An 18,569-nucleotide genomic window follows, 5' to 3' on the forward strand; every position below is an offset into this window, starting at 1 on the left:
ATACAAACATCAATGGCTCGTGACTGTTTGCATCATTAGGTGTTTGATGATCTTTCCTATCTCTGTCCAACAGGCAGGTGTTTGGTACAGGAATTATTGCTTCAGGCTTATAATGCCTTGTGCACACAATTTGCAAAAAAAAAACATTAATTCTTCCTTACACGCACCTACATTAAGAGGTTGTTTGCACTCTTACAATGAATGTGTTGAAAACAGCACAAGTTCCATTGTTTTTAACACATCTCTGTGTCCAGATAGGCATAGTTTGTGTTGTTTCCGAAACAGATATGCACTACATATACCAGACCATTCTTTTATTTAGTAAAGATCCTATTTACTTGCATTACCTATAATTACCTATACTTTCCACCTATTTACTTGCATTACCTATAATTACCTATACGTACATGTAGCATGTTTCTCTCCTTTCTCATGCTCTCTATCCATCTCTCTTCATCCTAGCTTTGATCCATGTGTACCCCATCACCATTTCCCTGTAGAGTTTCTTCCTGTTAAATTGGAATTTTCACCTTGAGCTTGTTAACACTTCCAGGGTTCTAAGCCTTGGGACTTGGTACCCAACAACCAAACAAATACATAAACAAACAAATGGCCATTTTTGTTTATTACAGTAATCAGTGGAATATTATTCTTTCTTTTCTTATTTTTACACAATACATTTCTTGACAAACAACTTGTGTGCTGAATCATTCTGCACTTTGAACCTCGGTGTCTTCAAATGCTTCAGTCAACACAGTGGCACAGTTTTCTTGGAACCAGTTTTATTGGAACCATTTGTTACTGGCACACAATGTTTACAAATCGTTTAAATGCCACCTTCTTCTCCAGGTGTTTGGTGCTGATGCAGAACTCGCATGTGTTTATGCCAGAGGAAGTTGCTTGGAGAAGGTATGTGAGATGCATTTTGATTATAGAATAGCTATTTAACAGGCAAAAATGTTTTGTAAAACCTTAGCCATTTTGGTTATTTTTGTCATTCAACCGTTACTCCATATGGAGGAATACTGAATAATAAATGTGTTGGCTACAAATGTTATATTTCATCTATATCACATTTTGATAAAAAAATTGACACAAAAAAGAAGCTTCAAACATCAAAGTATTTTCCTTTTATTGGAACATTCAAGCATGGTATAAGATTGCAATAGATGAAAAGATTTTTTTATCCAGCTGACTTGAACATCAAACACAATGGATTTTCGTCACCACAAAGATTATTTTCTTCATCTCCGCCAAGATTGGCTCTACCAACGAGAATGTCTGAATGTCTCCAAGGATGTGTTCTCCAGAGCACACTAAAAATACATTTTGGATCACAGCCAGGATGTCCTATCCCCAAAACCACAACTGCCTCCCACCTGATTATTCACTGTAAATTGACCATATCCATCTCCCATGGTGACTGTGGTAGTTATAGATTTGCACACATTTCTATCTTCAGTTTGTTCCAACTAGTCTCTCACAGTCAACTTGGGTTCCTCATTGGATAGCGGTAGTCCATCTCTGTGGGAAAAATAGTTTCAAGCCTGAAATTAAACTTTACAGGCACTCTAAGTGCTGTAATAAGCATGAGGGGTTGTCACTGTGTCTGACTCATTTGTGTGATTTTAAACTCAGCATTCGGTCGGGGGGGGCTTTGTCTATGGCTTTTGTCATCGTCACACAGTAGCTAAGAGAGACAAAGGCAGAAATAAGTGGTGAAGAGAGCAAGGCACAAACTTCTTATGGCTGCATGCCAACAGTGATCCTGCTCTGAAGATGGATCTTCATTTATGATGGATTTAAGTTCACGTAAATGTACTTTTTGAAAAAAAAAAGGGGATCATATTCACAGTGTGTGATTTTACAATGCAAATAAATAAACATTTTATATACCACCCTTATAAATGTATGTCTGATAGTTGTTTCTAGATTATGTAAACAGTGCATACCAGTAGCCTATCACCTTCCTGTCTGACCTGTACAAATAAGGAGACCTCCATTTTTATGGCTAAAATGACTGAAATGTTGCTGCATTTGCACCTAATTGGATAGCAGCAGTCTGTCTTTGTTGGAGAGATTGTTCTGGTCAGCCTCTCCCTGGACAGTCTCCCGTGTCAGCACAAACATGAAAGGACTCTTACCTGGTTTGTTTACCTGAATAATTGAGGGAAACATGCGCTCATGAACATCAAAATGTCAGATAAATATTTCACATCCAATCATGATAGAAAGAGACCACAACACAGAATAATGTTGTTCTTAGATATTCTTATTATGTCTTATTTGCATTTTCATTTATGTTGATATTGTACAGCACTTTGTAACTTTGTTTTGAAAAGTGCTATATAAATAAAGATTATTATTATTATTATTATTAGATCACCTCAATCTCTTAAGATGACTCCAGACGTCACCCTCTAAATATTTATGTTTTTGCAGTTCTAAAAAAAAAAAAAACTCAGACAATCACAGATAGACAGATTGCAATAAAAGAGGAGCTTTGTATCCAGCTGTCAACATCAAACCAAAAATCGCAGAGGGAAATTAACTTTCTTTAGTATATATTTTATTCAACTAGACATGCATTAATAATGCTATCTGGTTCAATAGAAATAAATATGCTTATATATTCAGTACTACAGCTTACTATATGTGAAGCAAGATTGTGAAAAAAAAAACATTAGTAGAGTGGGCAAAAAAAAAAAAAAAATCAATATATATATACTGGGCTTAATTTGGGCCCTATTCAGAGCATTTAGACATGTTGCAGCACAGACATGGAGCTATACAGTATGTTCAATGTACAAACACTGGTCCGTTTCTTGAATTTATCAGAAGCAAAACTACTGGGTTGTCAGCCAACCTCACAAGTCTTGAGTCTACTTTATGGCAGCACAAGAGGCACAAATGTCAGCCAAGCCAAGCCTGCCAAGCAGTCAGACATTGGTGCAGTTGGTGGAGGGTGGTGTGTCAGCCTTGTTCCGGATCTCTTTGATGTTATTGAGGGGAGATTCGCTGGTGATCTGGCACCTGAACACCTGTTTGTACGCCTTGCGGAAGTTCTCCGACAGAAAGGCGTAGATGATGGGATTGACAGAGGAGTTGCTGTAAGCCAGGCAGTGGGCCATCACCCGAAACACGAACGACGCCTGGTTGAGTGGAAAATTCCCAAACTCCACCCACAAATGGACCACATGATGGGGTAGCCAGGACAAGCAGAAGACCACAACCACCACCAGCACTGTCTGAGCGGTCTGCCAAAGGAGAAGGTCAACATGGGGAAAAGAAATCAGTCAGTTAATCAATAATCAATGAGTTCATCCCTATATCCGTTGGTCCACCAATTCCATTATTCACACATGTCATTACACAGATTAACGAGGCATACAAAAATACAAAATCAACAGTTAAGTTTACATTACACAGATTAACGAGGCATACAAAAATACAAAATCAACAGTTAAGTTTACATGGCTGACAATCAAAAGGTAAGACCTGTGCACCCAGCACTATCAGCAGCAGAGCTGTAATCTATTTTCATCAGAAGTCTTTCAAACTTTCCATAGTTCTTGAAGTCCCTTGTCAAGTATATAGTATATATATACTCTTTTGAAATGATTTGCCTGTTCAAATCATCATGGTAAAACCTGATGCCTGCCACCAAAAATATAAATTCCATGCTCACTTGCCTGCTCTCTGTGTATCAGAGTCTGTCTGTCTGTCTGTCTCTCTCTCCCCCCTTCGGGTCCCAGGTTGTCTGACTGATTTGCCATCATTATGTGTAATTACCAAGTGACATGGATAAAAGAGTGAGTGCACTCCGGAGGCACTGGCAAACAGTCTCCAGGAAGATTAAAAAATGTATTACATTCCCACCATTCATGTGGCGGTGATGCTCAAGGGTTGGCAAGGCTAGACCAATTCAGCCACCTGCTCCACAGACCAGCATATGGAGCCTCTCATCCAGGCATCCATGCCTGCTGTTGACAGGGACCTTCTCAGCTATAGACACCAATTAATGGGGAAATCTATCATCCACTTTTATTCATTGCAGGTCAGTGGATTTTTTCTTTCTGCCAAATTAACAAAACCAAATAATGATGGTAAAACTACGAGTGTTTTTAGAAAGTCACCCATTGCTGGTGGACCACCCATTACTACTGAGAGGGAACAGGCGAAGGCAAATGTCACAAACCAAACATGACGTGTCCACATCCAGCCAGTGGAAGTCATGCCATACTGGTGTGGGCCATGGGGTATTTGTTTGTGGCTAACCACCAGCTCCCTCAGTGGTGTGTGCAAGACCTCTATTGATTCCACACATCTCTGATTCTAATATACAGTGGGACATCACTTAGGCTACTTCTTCAGAAAGCACTCGATACGCCCAATATAAACTGGGCATACCTTCATCCAATACCAACTGAGACACTGTAGAAATCAACCAGCTCACGTATCTTCTACTAGTTGAAAAGTGGTTTTCTAACCTTGATGACTATTGATTCATTCTGAGTAGCATCTGTTTATTTCCTAACATGTCACTTTGCTTCATGGGATCATGCCCCTTGTGACGTCGTTTTGCAGACAGGCACTATAATCCATTAACAATGATTTTGTATGAAAACAAACAATCAAATTAATAAATAAATGAAATGAGTATTGACTGAATCACAAGTGCCATTATGATAGTCATGATCTATGGCAGAAGACTACAGGCTCTAATTAGTTCATCGCAGCATTTGCCATGTCAGAATAGTATTGAATTGGCATACATGGATTTATTCTACATTGTAACTTTCCCTTTACATTCCTTAATTCATCATATTTTCTTTGTCTTCAGCTATGCTCAGAAAGGTGGTTGCTAACTTCCTTGTCGAAACAAATTATGTTTTCTAAACAAAGTTCGGGAGGAGCCCATGGGGTTGATTGACAGCCATCACTCACCCCACTTCCGTTTGTCTAAGCAATCCAATGGATGAACTAGTGAAGATGGGGTTAATTATAGTGTGTTATTTAAAAACAAATGAGGGAAATCCAAAAAGCTTTGACTGCAACAAAACTGCAACTTAAATTGGTAAAATATGTCTGTCACCGTGGGATTTGTAATGATCTCTTTGTATGTCTGGAACATGGGAAGAAATTGGCCTTTGACTTTGAACACATGCTGTGATTTGTAATGTATGCAGGCCTGACAGTCATATTTCCTCAGCTGACTGTGACATGGACTTTCACAGCATTACAGCAAGTGGCACCGTTAATAGTAACAACTCCTCCTTCAACAGCTTGTCCTCACAGCCTCGCATCTCAGGCATGGGTATTAACTGTGTAACTGTGTATGCTTCATTAGTTTCTGCCAGCCACAATATCCACCACTACCGGTATCCCATCTATAGTGCCAATTTAAAAACTAAAAACAACTTCGAGGTCTTTATGGCACTGGACATTTTAGCTTGAACATGCCAAAAACTGTGGGCATGGGGGGCTTCAGTCAACGTCCATAAATGATTGAGCCGCAAAACTGATAAGAGCAAAGGCGAGAGTTATGATCAGCCATGAAAATGGACTAATGGACACGACTACAATCATCTGTTCTTTCCACTCTGTTGCTTGGCAGTGTATATTCACACAGTGTGTCCACAAATTAGCTGGTCGGACTAAAACAATAACTGTCTAAATCACTACAAAGCATACCTTTGCCTAATATTGTTTGTTTTCACTTCTCTTTCAGGTGGATAGAACGGCATGTTCTCATAAAACCTGAATATGAATGCACTGTAAGACAAAACTCTTTCTGGCGTCGACCAGATTAAATGGCAAAGACATATTTGGCAATGGGTAATCCAGAAGATTCTTTGTGATTTCTGCCTCATCACAGCACTTTCTGTCTTGCCATGATTGCTTCCAAGAACCTACCCATCCCTAATGATTCGTGACTAGTGATTGAGTCTGTTCAAGGATTGCCAGTAACAATACAATGTGAGCTATATCTGTGCTAAAAATGTGTATGTAAGCAATTTTATACAAAGTAAGAGTACAGTGGCAGAGCATGTAAGAGTTTTATACAAAGACTTCAAGGAATGTAATAATCCCCTTAACATCACCTAGACCTGCCTTTTGATTGCTGTGCTTGAAAATAACTTGATGAAGCATACAAATATCAGTTAACAAGCATGCTAATACCATTGCATGGAAACCATGGACCTTTTTCTTCTGAATATTATCCAACATCACACAGGCATTATTACATTACATCACCATATCACATTACCAGTCAGCATGCTTTTTACATTTCATTTTGAAATTAAGTGGATTCAGTGACATACCTTTTTCTTAGATGCTTCTGATTTTTTTGACATGTTTCTGAGTTTTTTGTGCAAGTGATTTAGGACCTATGAATACAAAAAGCGAATTTTAGTACGAAAATAACAGAAATAACTTTATTAAAGGTTGTTTTAGGGAATGCTTTACTATGAATGTAGAAAAATAAATTAAATAGCTGCTGCAATAATACTCGTACATTTCTTTAAAAAACTTCATGTAGCCTAGTCTAAGGTCGTGCGCCTTCACGCACAAGGAGAGTCACGACTTACCTTTGCGTAACAAAAAGATATCAGTAAAAGGGGCAAGACATAACCGAAGACAAACGTGCACACCACGTAGATCTTCTTATGGTTTGGGTTGGGCCATACTTCCCAGCAATAGGTGCTATTATCTCTCTCAAACAGATCCTGATAGTGAGCCACAGGTGCTGCCATTGCTAGGGAGAGGATCCAAATAATTATCACCCCAACCAGGGCATGTCTCGCCACACGGATGGAGGACGACTTTCTCGAGTGAACTATGGCAATATAGCGATCCACGGACATAGCAGACAGAGTGAAGATACTGACAAGCATAGAGACCGTAAAGAAGTAATGGATGAATTTACATATGAAGGCACCCAGTACCCATGATTGCATCATGTATATTGTAGACTGAAACGGAATGCAGAAGAGCAGGTAAGAAAGGTCAGCAACGCTGAGGTTTAGAATAAAGATGTTGGTGGTGCTCCGTGGTTTTCCTGGCTTGCTCCTGGCAAGAACGGTGATGACCATGGAGTTGCCCATCACACCCAACGTGAAAATTAGTCCAAATACTAGTAGCGTAATGAAGTTGTCCATGCCAATCCCAAACAAAAGTTTATCAGATGTCGCCGTTTGCTCCGATCTGTTGAAAAACCCCTCACCATCACCGAAGTTAGTCAGCTCCGACGAGTTCATTGCGCACTATAATGTTAAGGTTTCCCCTGTTAGTGTCTCAGTTTTTACGGGTTCCCTATTAGCCAAACCACAAGGTATATGAGTGAAAAGTTATCTTTGTTCTCGTATGAAGCCCTGCCATTCTTGTATGCATGTATTTTAGTCCTTTAAATGACTTTCTGTTTTTGGATAGTTTAAATCATTGGCTGTCAATCGGTTCCTGACCATTGCCAGTCGGCGTCTTTCCATAGATGCTTCATAATTATCATCATAGTCGGTTCTCTCTCATACGTATAGTTCTTAATCAACCTCGGTCGTCCTTGGTGAGCGTGCCACCTCTCCTCTTGGCGCCAAGTGTCTCTGCTCTCGCCTGCTGCTTGGTGTGTTTCCCCCTCTACCCCTTTCTCCCTCTGTTATACTCAGGGTCGGTCTGCGCCTCCCACGTCAGCGCGCAGTCCCACCAGCCCATACCCAAATCACCCTGCCCCTTCACTTTTCAGAGCCCACCCTTTCACTCATTTTCTCATGCCAGAATAAGATATAGACTCCAGGGCAAGCAAGCAAATGCAAGCCAATACCAATTATGTAGAATATTTCTATGGACATAGACATACTAAAGGCACATCGGGTCCTGCACTCTCTTGTCTTGTACATGTCACATATAAAATCGTTCAGTAAAATAAAAAATCTTATATCTTGGTTAGTGGTGTAGATTGATATTATTATGCCAATGTAATATGCTTGAGAATAGGAGAGGTCTCCAATAAAAATGATAATCTGAAGGTCATGTGTAGAGAATGCTTGACAATGATCTGTTCTGATGTACAGATTTAAACTATTGTGTATCTGCAGTTTCATTGTTGGATATGTTTGTGTGTAGGTGAGTAGGAGGGTTTAGGTAAGTTTCCAATAAACCTTGCAGCCAAGCACAAGAGCACCTGTGGGCATTCTCTCAACAGGCAGATTGACTAATGTTAGTAATAATGGATGGTTCACTAATTAAATTACTTTCAAATGTGCCTCATTCAGGTTGTTGTGGTTTTGACTTCATCGATCATTTGGTTTCCAAGCATTTTTTTCTTGTGTGCCATACAGTACTAATTGACTGTCATCATTCTTAACAGTCCTTCTCAATAATATGGTGACAGACCCTTGCATTGTCAACAAACAACTCACAAATACTACCTCCCTTTCAATGAAGAAAAAAACAGTTAGTCTTACTAAGTTATTGGCTGACCAAGCTATAGCTATCCCTCAGCAGAAAAACTGACAGATGTAATTCCTATTGAGTCATTTTGAGTCACAATGTTTATGACCTTAGACATGACACCAAACTGGACTCGAGATGAGTTTTTGTCTCTTACTCTTTACTCTTACTTGTAATACCTGGTAATAAAACATATAATCTTTTTTTAATCATACATTTACTCAAAGAGACTGATAATATTTAACCTTTGGATACTATTATTATGATGACCTCTCCATTAATCACATGTTCTTTCTGGGAACACTGCCATAGAAGAAAACAAGCCTTCTGACAAACAGTGGTGGAATCTGATGGTTCAGATAGTGAAGGTCTGTGGGTCAGTGATGCATTGCGGGTGATTTAAAGGTTAAGTGTGTGTGATGATAGTTTTACCAAAGATACACAGGCATTACAGGCAGTGAGGGCTGTCAGGTCAGGGGTCTCCCCACCTGCCCACAATCCATCCCTGCCTTTCTCTCTCTCTCTCTCTCTCTCTCTCTCTCTCCACTGCTCCAGCTCCCCATGTTCACAATTCCCAGTCCCGTCTGTGAGAGGCTATCAAACACACAGAGCAAGGGTTTCAGCGAGTGCTGCTGCTGCTGCCCCGGGAGCTATGGCAACAGCAGACGACTGCAGAGCCGAGCATGTTCCTGTCATGCTCTCAGGTCAGTCTGGCGATGCACAGGGTTCTTCCTCTTCCTAGTCCTCCTCAGCTGTGCCATCTCAGTAGGCTCTAGAGACTTGAGCACAGAGTTACGTCCTAAGACGTATTTGTTTATATCCTTAAGTTGTTACACTTTACATCCATGGATGTATTGTATTTGTTTTGACTGAGGTTGTGCTATGTTGCTTGCTGTCTGTGTTGCATGCTGTACTGTGTTCTCTTCCTCTGTGTTTCTCTGCACCTTCCAATTAAGGTCGCATAGAGAAGGAGATTGGTCCATTGGTGAAGTGCCTCCTGGTGAACAGGACCTCCTTGTGAAAAGTTACAAACATAAAAATTATTACAAATTTTTATGTTTGTAACTTTTCTGAGAAGCTTTGTAGGGAGACATGAAACATCAGCACCAGTCCAGAGGTGGAAGAGCTGGAGTGTTCAGTGCAGTGATGTGCACAAAGCTGTCTGCCAAGCATTGTTAGGTGTAACACTTTGCAAAGTAATGTATTACTGATGAAATTATATTTATCTGAGATGCAGTAATAGTATGCATTATTAGAGTGCATCATATTAGTTATTCTGAATACCAAAACACCTCACACTGATCCTTGGAAAGATTTTTCATAAAGCCTGTTAGAACGCATCAAGGTTTAGGGCATCACAGGAACTAAACAGTTAAAGCACAGAGAGTATAATAAAGACAACATATAGGTAAAATATGTCTTATGTTAGATAGCATAAATTATACTGTTGCTGGTCGGTGAAAAAAAAAAAATCATGAGAGAAAGGAATGGCTGCTGATGTCTTTTTAGACCTCTGATACTGTTGCCCTGGAGGTAGTTCGAGAGACTCTCTCATGTGATGCGTCAGTCTCCACTAGATGGAGCTGTGTTCTGTTGTCCAGGGCAACACATACTTGATGTAATTATGCAGAGTGGACACTTATTCATCTTCTGAGGACTGTCTCTGTATTAGTATTCATTACAATCATTACAATTAAACAAACAATTAAACCTCAGACAAAATAATGTCGCATGAGCTATGCTAAGTTGCACGTGGGTTTTATCGACAGTTCCTCCAGTTCTTGAGGCAAGAACCCTCAGGCCCATTTGGAGAGGTAGGCTGATGCTTCTATGTTCATGCTCTCAGCTACTACAGGTTTCCTGATTCACTGCGGATACATTTTCCCAATACAATAAGGTCCCTCTCCACTCCCTAATGTAATGTCAAATAAGCCCTAATGTGTTTGTTGTGCTCCATCACTGTTCCTCCGCCACTTACTATACCAATAAGGAGCAATCCAGGAAAACATGCATATGCTATATATAATAAATGACAGCAAAGGACAAGGGACAAATAAAAGGCAACAGGTCAATAATATTTAATTAAATTTCAATCTGCAATGTTTTTTTGAAATACTTTTTAAATGATTATTTCACTTTTGTTTTATTCAGGAGCCGTAAATCCTGAGAGTATTGGCAACTGGGATGGGCCCGGTAAACAAAGCTTTCACTGCTACTCCTGCTATCCAAACTCCGCAAGTAAATGAATATGGCAGTGTAATGTGAACTCTTCTCAAGTCTAGACCTTAGCCCAAATGAGAGGGGACGAGGAAATAGTGCACCTCTAGCCACATGTTTAATGAAGATAATGTTCCTTAGTGATTGCTAATGAAGGCAATGTTATTCAAGACCATCTTCGAGTCTTGTCAGACAGATGAAGGATTATTTTTAGTTCATTTACAGTGTCTTGTCGGTAGGCTTGTTTGGATATTTTTTGGCAGTCATGCCTGGAGTGATGAGAAGCAAACCATTTTTTGAGACAGACCCAATCGGTGCATCTGATGTGAAGATGCAGCTTGTCCCCATGATGCCTGTGAGACTGACACGTTTTAGTTGTGGTCTCGGTTTGTGAATCTATGTGCATCAAATCAAATATGAGTCGCGACATGGTCCACAAAAATGTGTTGCTTCTGCACCATCTTACATAATCCATTCACAAATACAGGTTAACCCATCACAGCAAATTGTTTCCTTGTACTTTTCCGTTAATATGATATTTTTAGTGTGTGCTCCAATTCTCTGTGGGTTCTGATTTTGTTTGGAAAGATGCAGAAGTTGCGAGGAACAAAAATGCCCCGGGATTGAGACTGTGTAATGATGATGGTCAGAAGGCATGATAAATAAATTCTGTTCCTCAATATTATTTTACACAACTTTGTTTGTCTGTTTTAGCCCAAACAATTGCATTAAATCCACCTCAAACAATGTATGCACATACACAGAAGGCACAGAAACACAAACTGATTTCCTTTATACATATTTCATTTTTGTATGCCTACAAATATAACAAAACATTCATTCCGCTTATGTGTTTATGTACATATTTAAGTACGTCATTTGTTTTAGTCCATTACAGATTAATAAAGTAAGTGAGCATGTGTCATGTCTACTTTCTAAACCCGGCATTTCTCGTAGTTTGCTGCTGGTCTTGTTTTGACAAATCGGTTGTGTCAGTCAGATCAGATTTGACAGCCACTGCCTGCGGAACCAGCACAAAAACACGACATGAAAAGACAAAAACATAAATGACAACTATAACAACAAAGCATCCATGCACCAATGCATATGCACTCATCCCGAGCTCTGAATTGATAGCCACTTCCGCCGAGCCTGAAGAGTGCTGCTGGTGGAAAGACGCATCATGTAGAGAATGATGCGCTTTCATCCATGGTTATTACATAGTCCCCTCTCCTCTCCCGGAGATAACCTTCTCCTCAGAGTCCCCACTCAACGTGATTAAAGCCAAAAGACCCAGGCACAGTAGAAGGGCCTGCTCAGATAAGGATCAGAGGTCTGCTCAGGTCATGACGCAACGCAAACACACACCATCAGGCGATGACTGTTTTTACGCTGGGGATGAAGGGAAACCAGGAAACAAAGTAACCTGAGATTGCCAACACGGGAGAGAAAGTACACTTACATCATAAGTGCATCTGGTTCATATGGTTGATATAATAGGGGAGAGTGGGGTTAGATGTCACACGGGTAAGTTGTCACATGTGTTAGATCTCAGCCACTCAAGGGCACTGGTCAAAACTGTTAATACAGAAATTATCAGAATTAGTGTCAGAGGTCATCTACGTTGGAATTTAAAATGAAAGATTTATTAGCTTGATGTGAGGCAACTTTAACTGTTTTTCATGTCTAAAAGTAAATTTTGACATTCAGTCTTTTTCTTTTAACTCATTACACAATGGGTTGACAATAAAACAATTAGTACCATTTAGAAGTATAAAGAGAGAGCTACAATTCACACAGGAAATTTGCCTGAGTAAAATTTACTCAAATTGAAGAAAATGTTACTCTGCGTCAGATAACATTTGGTCCCTCTCTAAAAAGAGTAAAAGTTACTCTTTTGGTAGAGCTGTTTTTCTAGAGTCAATTCTCCTCAATTTAGAGTTAATATTTTACTCTTTGTGGTGCCATTTGATTAAACTCAGACTGTCTTAAAATTAACTCTCGTGCCATTTTACTCAGTTCAGAGCTGTAATCAACAATATTGTGAGAAACCGCAAATTTACTGCCAAATTTTCCTCACCTTTAGAGATGTTTTATGATCAATTAAGAGTCAAAACTAACTCTAACCAGAGTGATTTTTCAGAATTTTACAATCTGAAAAAATAATGAATAATAGCTAACAGACTTTACTAAATAAAAATCAACAAACTGTATGCCTATGTCTCAGTTTATTTCTCAGGCATGTTTTCTTTTTACAATTCAATCATTTATGACTTGGAGAAAAAGAAAATAGTATAAAAATATAAAAAGCACATTATATACATTATAAAACTCCACAGTACAATATCTTTGAAAAGTAGTGAAGGACAAAGAACAGGGGAGCAGAGCAATTACATGAAACAATAAGGCACAATAAACAAATCAGAATTACAATCATAGGACGTCAGTATATCAAAAATCTTGTGGTACAAAAGAGTCTGAACATCCAAGACAAATGGTGCCTCAGTAGTATGCGAGACCTTGAAAGCATGGGTATGTTCATCTAAACAATGTGTTTTCAGAGCAACTGTTACCAAAAGAACTTGCTCATCTTTAATAACAACATTCTGAATTACATGGAACACTGGCATCTCATTATCAGTCCTCACACACACAGCCAACCCAGGCCTGAACACAGCTCCATTGCGTTTAGCCCATTTAACTTTTAAAACCTTAGTCCTAACAGGCACTTCAAACTTTTCAGCCACCTCGACACCAACCTCCATTTCATTCAAGGAGACCATTTTGCCAGGACCCATTTTCAACTCATTTGGATCCAACGACTGCCACAAATAAGCCATCTGGCACTGGTGTTTTTTTGCTAAAGTTTTAGTTATGTTCTTAAAGCTTTTCAGCTGCTTCTTAAAAATATTATGTTTGGCCTCATAGCGCATGCACCATGTATGTAACAGAGGTCCAATTTTCCGAATACATTGTGGATAATGCACCATAAAATGATGCTTTGGCAATAATCTCTTATTGGGAAACAAATGCTTGAACAAACCATGGTGCTCTGAAATCAGATGCTTCAGATAAAAGGTCATGCCAAGGGATACAACCGAGGAAAACACTATGCTGACAATCTGAAGCAATAAAATGAATAAGTACCAGTGCTGATCATTAGGATGCACAAGATCTCCAAACATAATTGGCAGATGACGCAACAAACACCAGCTCTGAATGGCATTTAAGCCCAAGTCATTGGAGCTGTCTACCATTTTTAGGCCAGGTGGTTTGTTGTTTTGCTCCATGAAACCATAGTTGAAACTCTGAATTCTCCTGTGTACTTCTGCTGATGTGGTGTAATTTTCAATTAGGTGCTGAAAAAGTAATTTCATCTCGTACTGTGCAACGCCCTCCAGTATGTCGTGCATTATATCAACTGAAAAGTTGGTACTGGTGTGAAAATATTGCAACAAATTCAAAGGGCAAGACTTTTTAACTCCCATCACATAAGGTAAACTGGGGTTGATCTGCATTTCCTGGCAGTGCTCAGCATGAAGCTGTTTAGTTCGAACAGATATCTTTGGACCATCTTCACTGAACACTGTCTGAAAGTCCTCCTTCTCTAGTAAGCAAAAGCGGCAATAGTACCTAGCACTAAATGATTCCACAAAACCGAATAAAGAATGAAGACCAAGGTTGTCACCAGTCACTTGTATAATGCTTCCATAGACTGTGTGATCAAATAGAGAAAGCTGAATTCCACTTGTTTCAAGTGTTAAGATATCCTGGACAAGGGGTGCTAGTATTTTACCAAACCCGTATGTTTTGATATCTTCTGCATGAAATAAAGACACCAAATGGATATTCTGTAAACTTGAATTGTACTTGGGAGACACATTTCTGAGGGTAAAATAGATGGCTCCAACTTTATGGATACCTCGTTTTGATCCAATGGGGTTAGCACATTCAAACTCATCAAAAAAAAGCTGTATCTGTACAGTGTGCTCTTGTTTGGAGAAGAGTTCAGGATTCTTGAAGAACTCTCCATCCTGTATGTCATACAGGAAGTTCTCTCTTTGTTTAGGGTCTCTGGTTATCATATCTTTCATATTAGGGTGCTGGTAAATAGACTTGAGCGTCTCAAGAATTGGTATATATACAAATTTATCTTTGACAATAGATTGGCCAAAAGTTCCAGTTGTTCTGTTAAAACGTGTTGCAAAACGTGTTCCTAGAACATATTCAACTGGATCAATCTTTCCCCATTTCTCAGAAAAGTAAATGGTTCTCTTACTCTCAGTGTTTAATGGAAGAAAAGGATACAATGTATTCTCAAAACACAGATCAATTTGAGACTCAACAACGCTTTTTATGGGCTCCTCTAAGACAAGACTACTTTTCAAATTTTCATGCTTTAGATGATCAAGGTCTCTAATCACTTCTTGTACAGTACTAACAACAAAATTAATAGTTTTCTCTGAATTGCCAACAAGTTTAAGTTCTGCCACCAGCTTAGCACAACTGTTGACTATGTGTCTTTCTAGTAGTACAGACTCGGAAGGTACACTCTGATCTGGCAACTCTGGCATGTCTGCCTCCCCTAACGAAATGGAGTTTGTGGAGGTGGAACATTCCCCATCATCAGCACAAAAGTTGTAATTTGCATAACATTTACTAAGATGCTTTCTTAAACCTGAACAACTGTAGTACACATGAGAACAGCCTCTATGGGCACATTTTAACTTGAGGCCTTTACCCGAACAAAGTCCATGAACAAGTTTAAAGTGTTTTATAAGTCCATTGGCATTAGCATGCCTCTTTTGACAAATGAAACAAATCATATTGCTTAATGGAGCATTCTTGCTCTTAGCTCAGCCACCCTAGGATTGACTTTGGTCATTTCAACATCTATGTCATAGAGGGTTGTTTGCAAAAAAGTGAACACATTAGTGAGCTCCTGACAATAGGTGGTACCAAAAACATAATGAGCCTTAAAAAGCTCATCGACTGCAGCCAGTGAATTAGAAGACTTGCATGGCAAGGCCTGTTTGTCAACAACAATGAAGTAAGACTGGATCCTACTTTTCTTCGGTCCGGCTGCAAGTAGATATGGCTGGACACTCTGTGTGATGCCCTCCAAATGTCCCTGTATGCTGACACCAGTCTGTGAAAGAAAAGAAAAAAAACAGTCAACCCAAATGTGACCCTAATGTCAGCAGGCAACCTGAATAAGGAGTGAGGATTTCTACCACGAACTAGCTTACCAGTTTTGTGTGACAAAATAGCCGTGCTTTAAATAAGGTAAATGACCTGGAAACTATTACAAACATTTCCAATGACATGAAAGCATTACACGTTGGAATACAAATCAAATCTTTGTTACAGGAAGGAAATCTTTTTTTTCCAGGAAGCAAGGAAATGAAGAGTACAATGTTCAAAAACTTCAAAAGGACTTAAGCATCATTAAACGTAAGTGTTTAGTCTGTGCTATAACTTCACCTTGATGAATTTCACTAGGCAATCACAGGCTTGTCAAGCCGAAATCTTCCCTGGTCTTTTGCGCCCTTGACTCGAAAGTGGTAGAAGGTGGACCAGCAAGAGAATGGAAGACATGTCACTGTCCCAACCTGGAGAAATAGAAAACAAAATGAACTGGTCTAAGACCCCAGTAATCTCCTTTGCCTACATTTACGGTTAAGGAATAGCATTTTCAAACAAACTTTAGCCACTCATCAATAACACATTGATTTAGGTTCCTCATTTGTCTACAATTCCAGTAATGACTTTTATGTGAAATGTCTTTCGGCATAGCCATTATAGTTACCTTCTTCAATTTCAGTAGCTACAGCATTCTGGACGAGGTCTTGGAGCTCCCCAGTCTGTGTCAGGCCACGGCTCTGTGCAATGACCTTTGGTTTTATGTTGGTGGACCATTTCTCCAACAGCTTTGCAGAAGTTGAGTCACCAAAAAGTAGTGTAAAATCCTGCTCAATCTACAAAAAAGACAGAATAGAAACAAGTTATGGATTACTGCAAAGATACAGCACTGAATTTAAAATTTGTATGTCTACTGTAAGACTCACCAGGCCAGGTATGTCCATGAATCGTGGGAAAATGGTTAGAATATCAGATGACTTGTCAGGATCATGCAAAATCTTCTGACGAGAGTCCAGGGTAAACCTCATCTTTTCCTTCACCACGGATTCATCAGCTGTGTGCTTCATCAGAGCTATTGCTTCTTGACACTGGCGTTCATCACTCAACCAGTTATCTTCTTTGTAAGGATCTCTGTCCACGGTTGGCCCGCCTGAAATCACAAAAAATATGAAGCAACAGTGCTTTGGTACTGTTCTTTCCAGAGAACAGTGTACTCACAAAACTACAAGTGGGTTGGATAAAACATGAAAATCATGTGTATGCAGTCATTTAAACCTTGCTTTGCTCTATGAAAAATATCAACCGAATAGAAAAATCATAAAACAATACACCACAATCAAAATATGACTTGATAGAATTTTGACTAGTCTCACCTGGATTAATCTTCCTCTAAATGAGTGTAACAAGAATATAATATACAACAAGCTATGCGTTCTTTTGAAACCACAACAAAATGTTTACAACAAGGCCGGAACACAAGTTAATAAAAGCAATAAGCAACATCAAATAAGGCACCCGTTTGTGATTGTCGTGGGCGCTTAAGTCGTCCATCTGATGCCTCTTTCTGCAGCGTTTTAATTCTCCATGCCAAATAGCCACTTCCATCTTCTGCATTGTAATAATGCTCATATGATTACCATAACAAATGGACAAAGGGTAGTTACATACTGCAAATGCCATATTGGTTAAGCTTTATAGAGTCAAGGGGGGAAAAAATGAAAAAAGATGACAATTTCATAACCAAGCTTGCTCCTGGGGTCGGCCAAATAGGGGAAGAGGGAGATGATCCCCTTTGCGTAGTCTTCCTTCAAACGCCGAGGTGGGCTTGTTCTACACACACACACACACACACACACTAGAACCCAGAGCATCATAACCATCGGTTTACAAATCACTGTACTACCTACTTACCCATGTTCATTTGTCATATGAGCAACCAAGATCTTAACCATGTCACGTCTTCTGCTATCTGACAAACACTTCGTTCGAGCATATTCATTCATGATCTTGTCGCCTCCTGGGCTTCCTTTTAAGATGTTTTCGACCATCTAGGCATAATGTCCAATATTAAGAAGATGCAAGAGATTGACAAATGACAATGAATTACAAAACCCAAATGTCTTCGCTATTGTAAGGACCTGTAGATGCAATTCAAAAGCAAGACTGATGAACTTTACTTGGGCATGACAACGTTCCTCCATTCGTTTTTCTTCACTTGGACTTCTGGTCAATATCACAGTGTCATCAGACCCAGAAGTAGTCTCAGCACCAGCAAGGGAGTCTGAACTAAAAGAATCTGTGATACAGAATCAAGTCAATGGTCTTAGATTTAAATATCATGTTAGCAGCATGCTACCAAACGACTATCAATAGACAGATAACAATGGTAAGTATAAAATGAAAAAGGAACACAAAAAGGCACATTTACCTTCAAAAGTTGTCTCTGACATAACAATTTCCAGGACACCAACATCTGGCTGCATCATCAAATATTCAAATGCTTCCTGATCAACCCTGTCTTTGAGTCATCAAAGACTTTAAAATCCATTGTAGGAAGGTCAAATTTCCTGGCAACTTAAGGCAGACAAATCGTTTGAAACATGACATAACCACAGCCATATTTTGTGTCCATATATTTTGTAAATATGAATGTGATTATTAAAAATATTAAAAGTTCTCACCACATTCCAAAAATGCTTCAAATGTAAATGTTGTTGGAGAAAAAAACATATTTCTTGTGGTCTTTGAACTTCACTTTAACA

At 39.3% G+C, this 18,569-nt stretch overlaps 2 protein-coding genes across 2 annotated transcripts; both read right to left on the reverse strand.

Annotated features, from left to right (window-relative positions):
• Nucleotides 1–1,844: 1,844 nt before the first annotated feature.
• On the reverse strand, nt 1,845–7,612 carry galr1a (galanin receptor 1a). Its single transcript, XM_048259991.1, has 3 exons — nt 6,594–7,612; nt 6,327–6,392; nt 1,845–3,257 (listed from the first exon to the last, which is right to left on the reverse strand). Exons 1-3 carry the CDS (start codon nt 7,260–7,262, stop codon nt 2,940–2,942), a joined length of 1,053 nt encoding a protein of 350 aa, XP_048115948.1. The 5' UTR covers nt 7,263–7,612; the 3' UTR covers nt 1,845–2,939.
• A 5,295-nt stretch (nt 7,613–12,907) lies between these two features.
• On the reverse strand, nt 12,908–18,335 carry LOC125305377. Its single transcript, XM_048260068.1, has 8 exons — nt 18,236–18,335; nt 17,985–18,103; nt 17,719–17,855; nt 17,323–17,637; nt 16,734–16,957; nt 16,475–16,643; nt 16,150–16,277; nt 12,908–15,814 (listed from the first exon to the last, which is right to left on the reverse strand). The coding sequence occupies exon 8, from the start codon at nt 15,489–15,491 to the stop codon at nt 13,056–13,058; it is 2,436 nt and encodes an 811-aa protein (XP_048116025.1). The 5' UTR covers nt 15,492–15,814; nt 16,150–16,277; nt 16,475–16,643; nt 16,734–16,957; nt 17,323–17,637; nt 17,719–17,855; nt 17,985–18,103; nt 18,236–18,335; the 3' UTR covers nt 12,908–13,055.
• Nucleotides 18,336–18,569: the final 234 nt, after the last annotated feature.

Source organism: Alosa alosa, chromosome 13 (genome assembly GCF_017589495.1).
Source record: "Alosa alosa isolate M-15738 ecotype Scorff River chromosome 13, AALO_Geno_1.1, whole genome shotgun sequence".
Lineage (NCBI taxonomy): Eukaryota > Metazoa > Chordata > Actinopteri > Clupeiformes > Clupeidae > Alosa > Alosa alosa.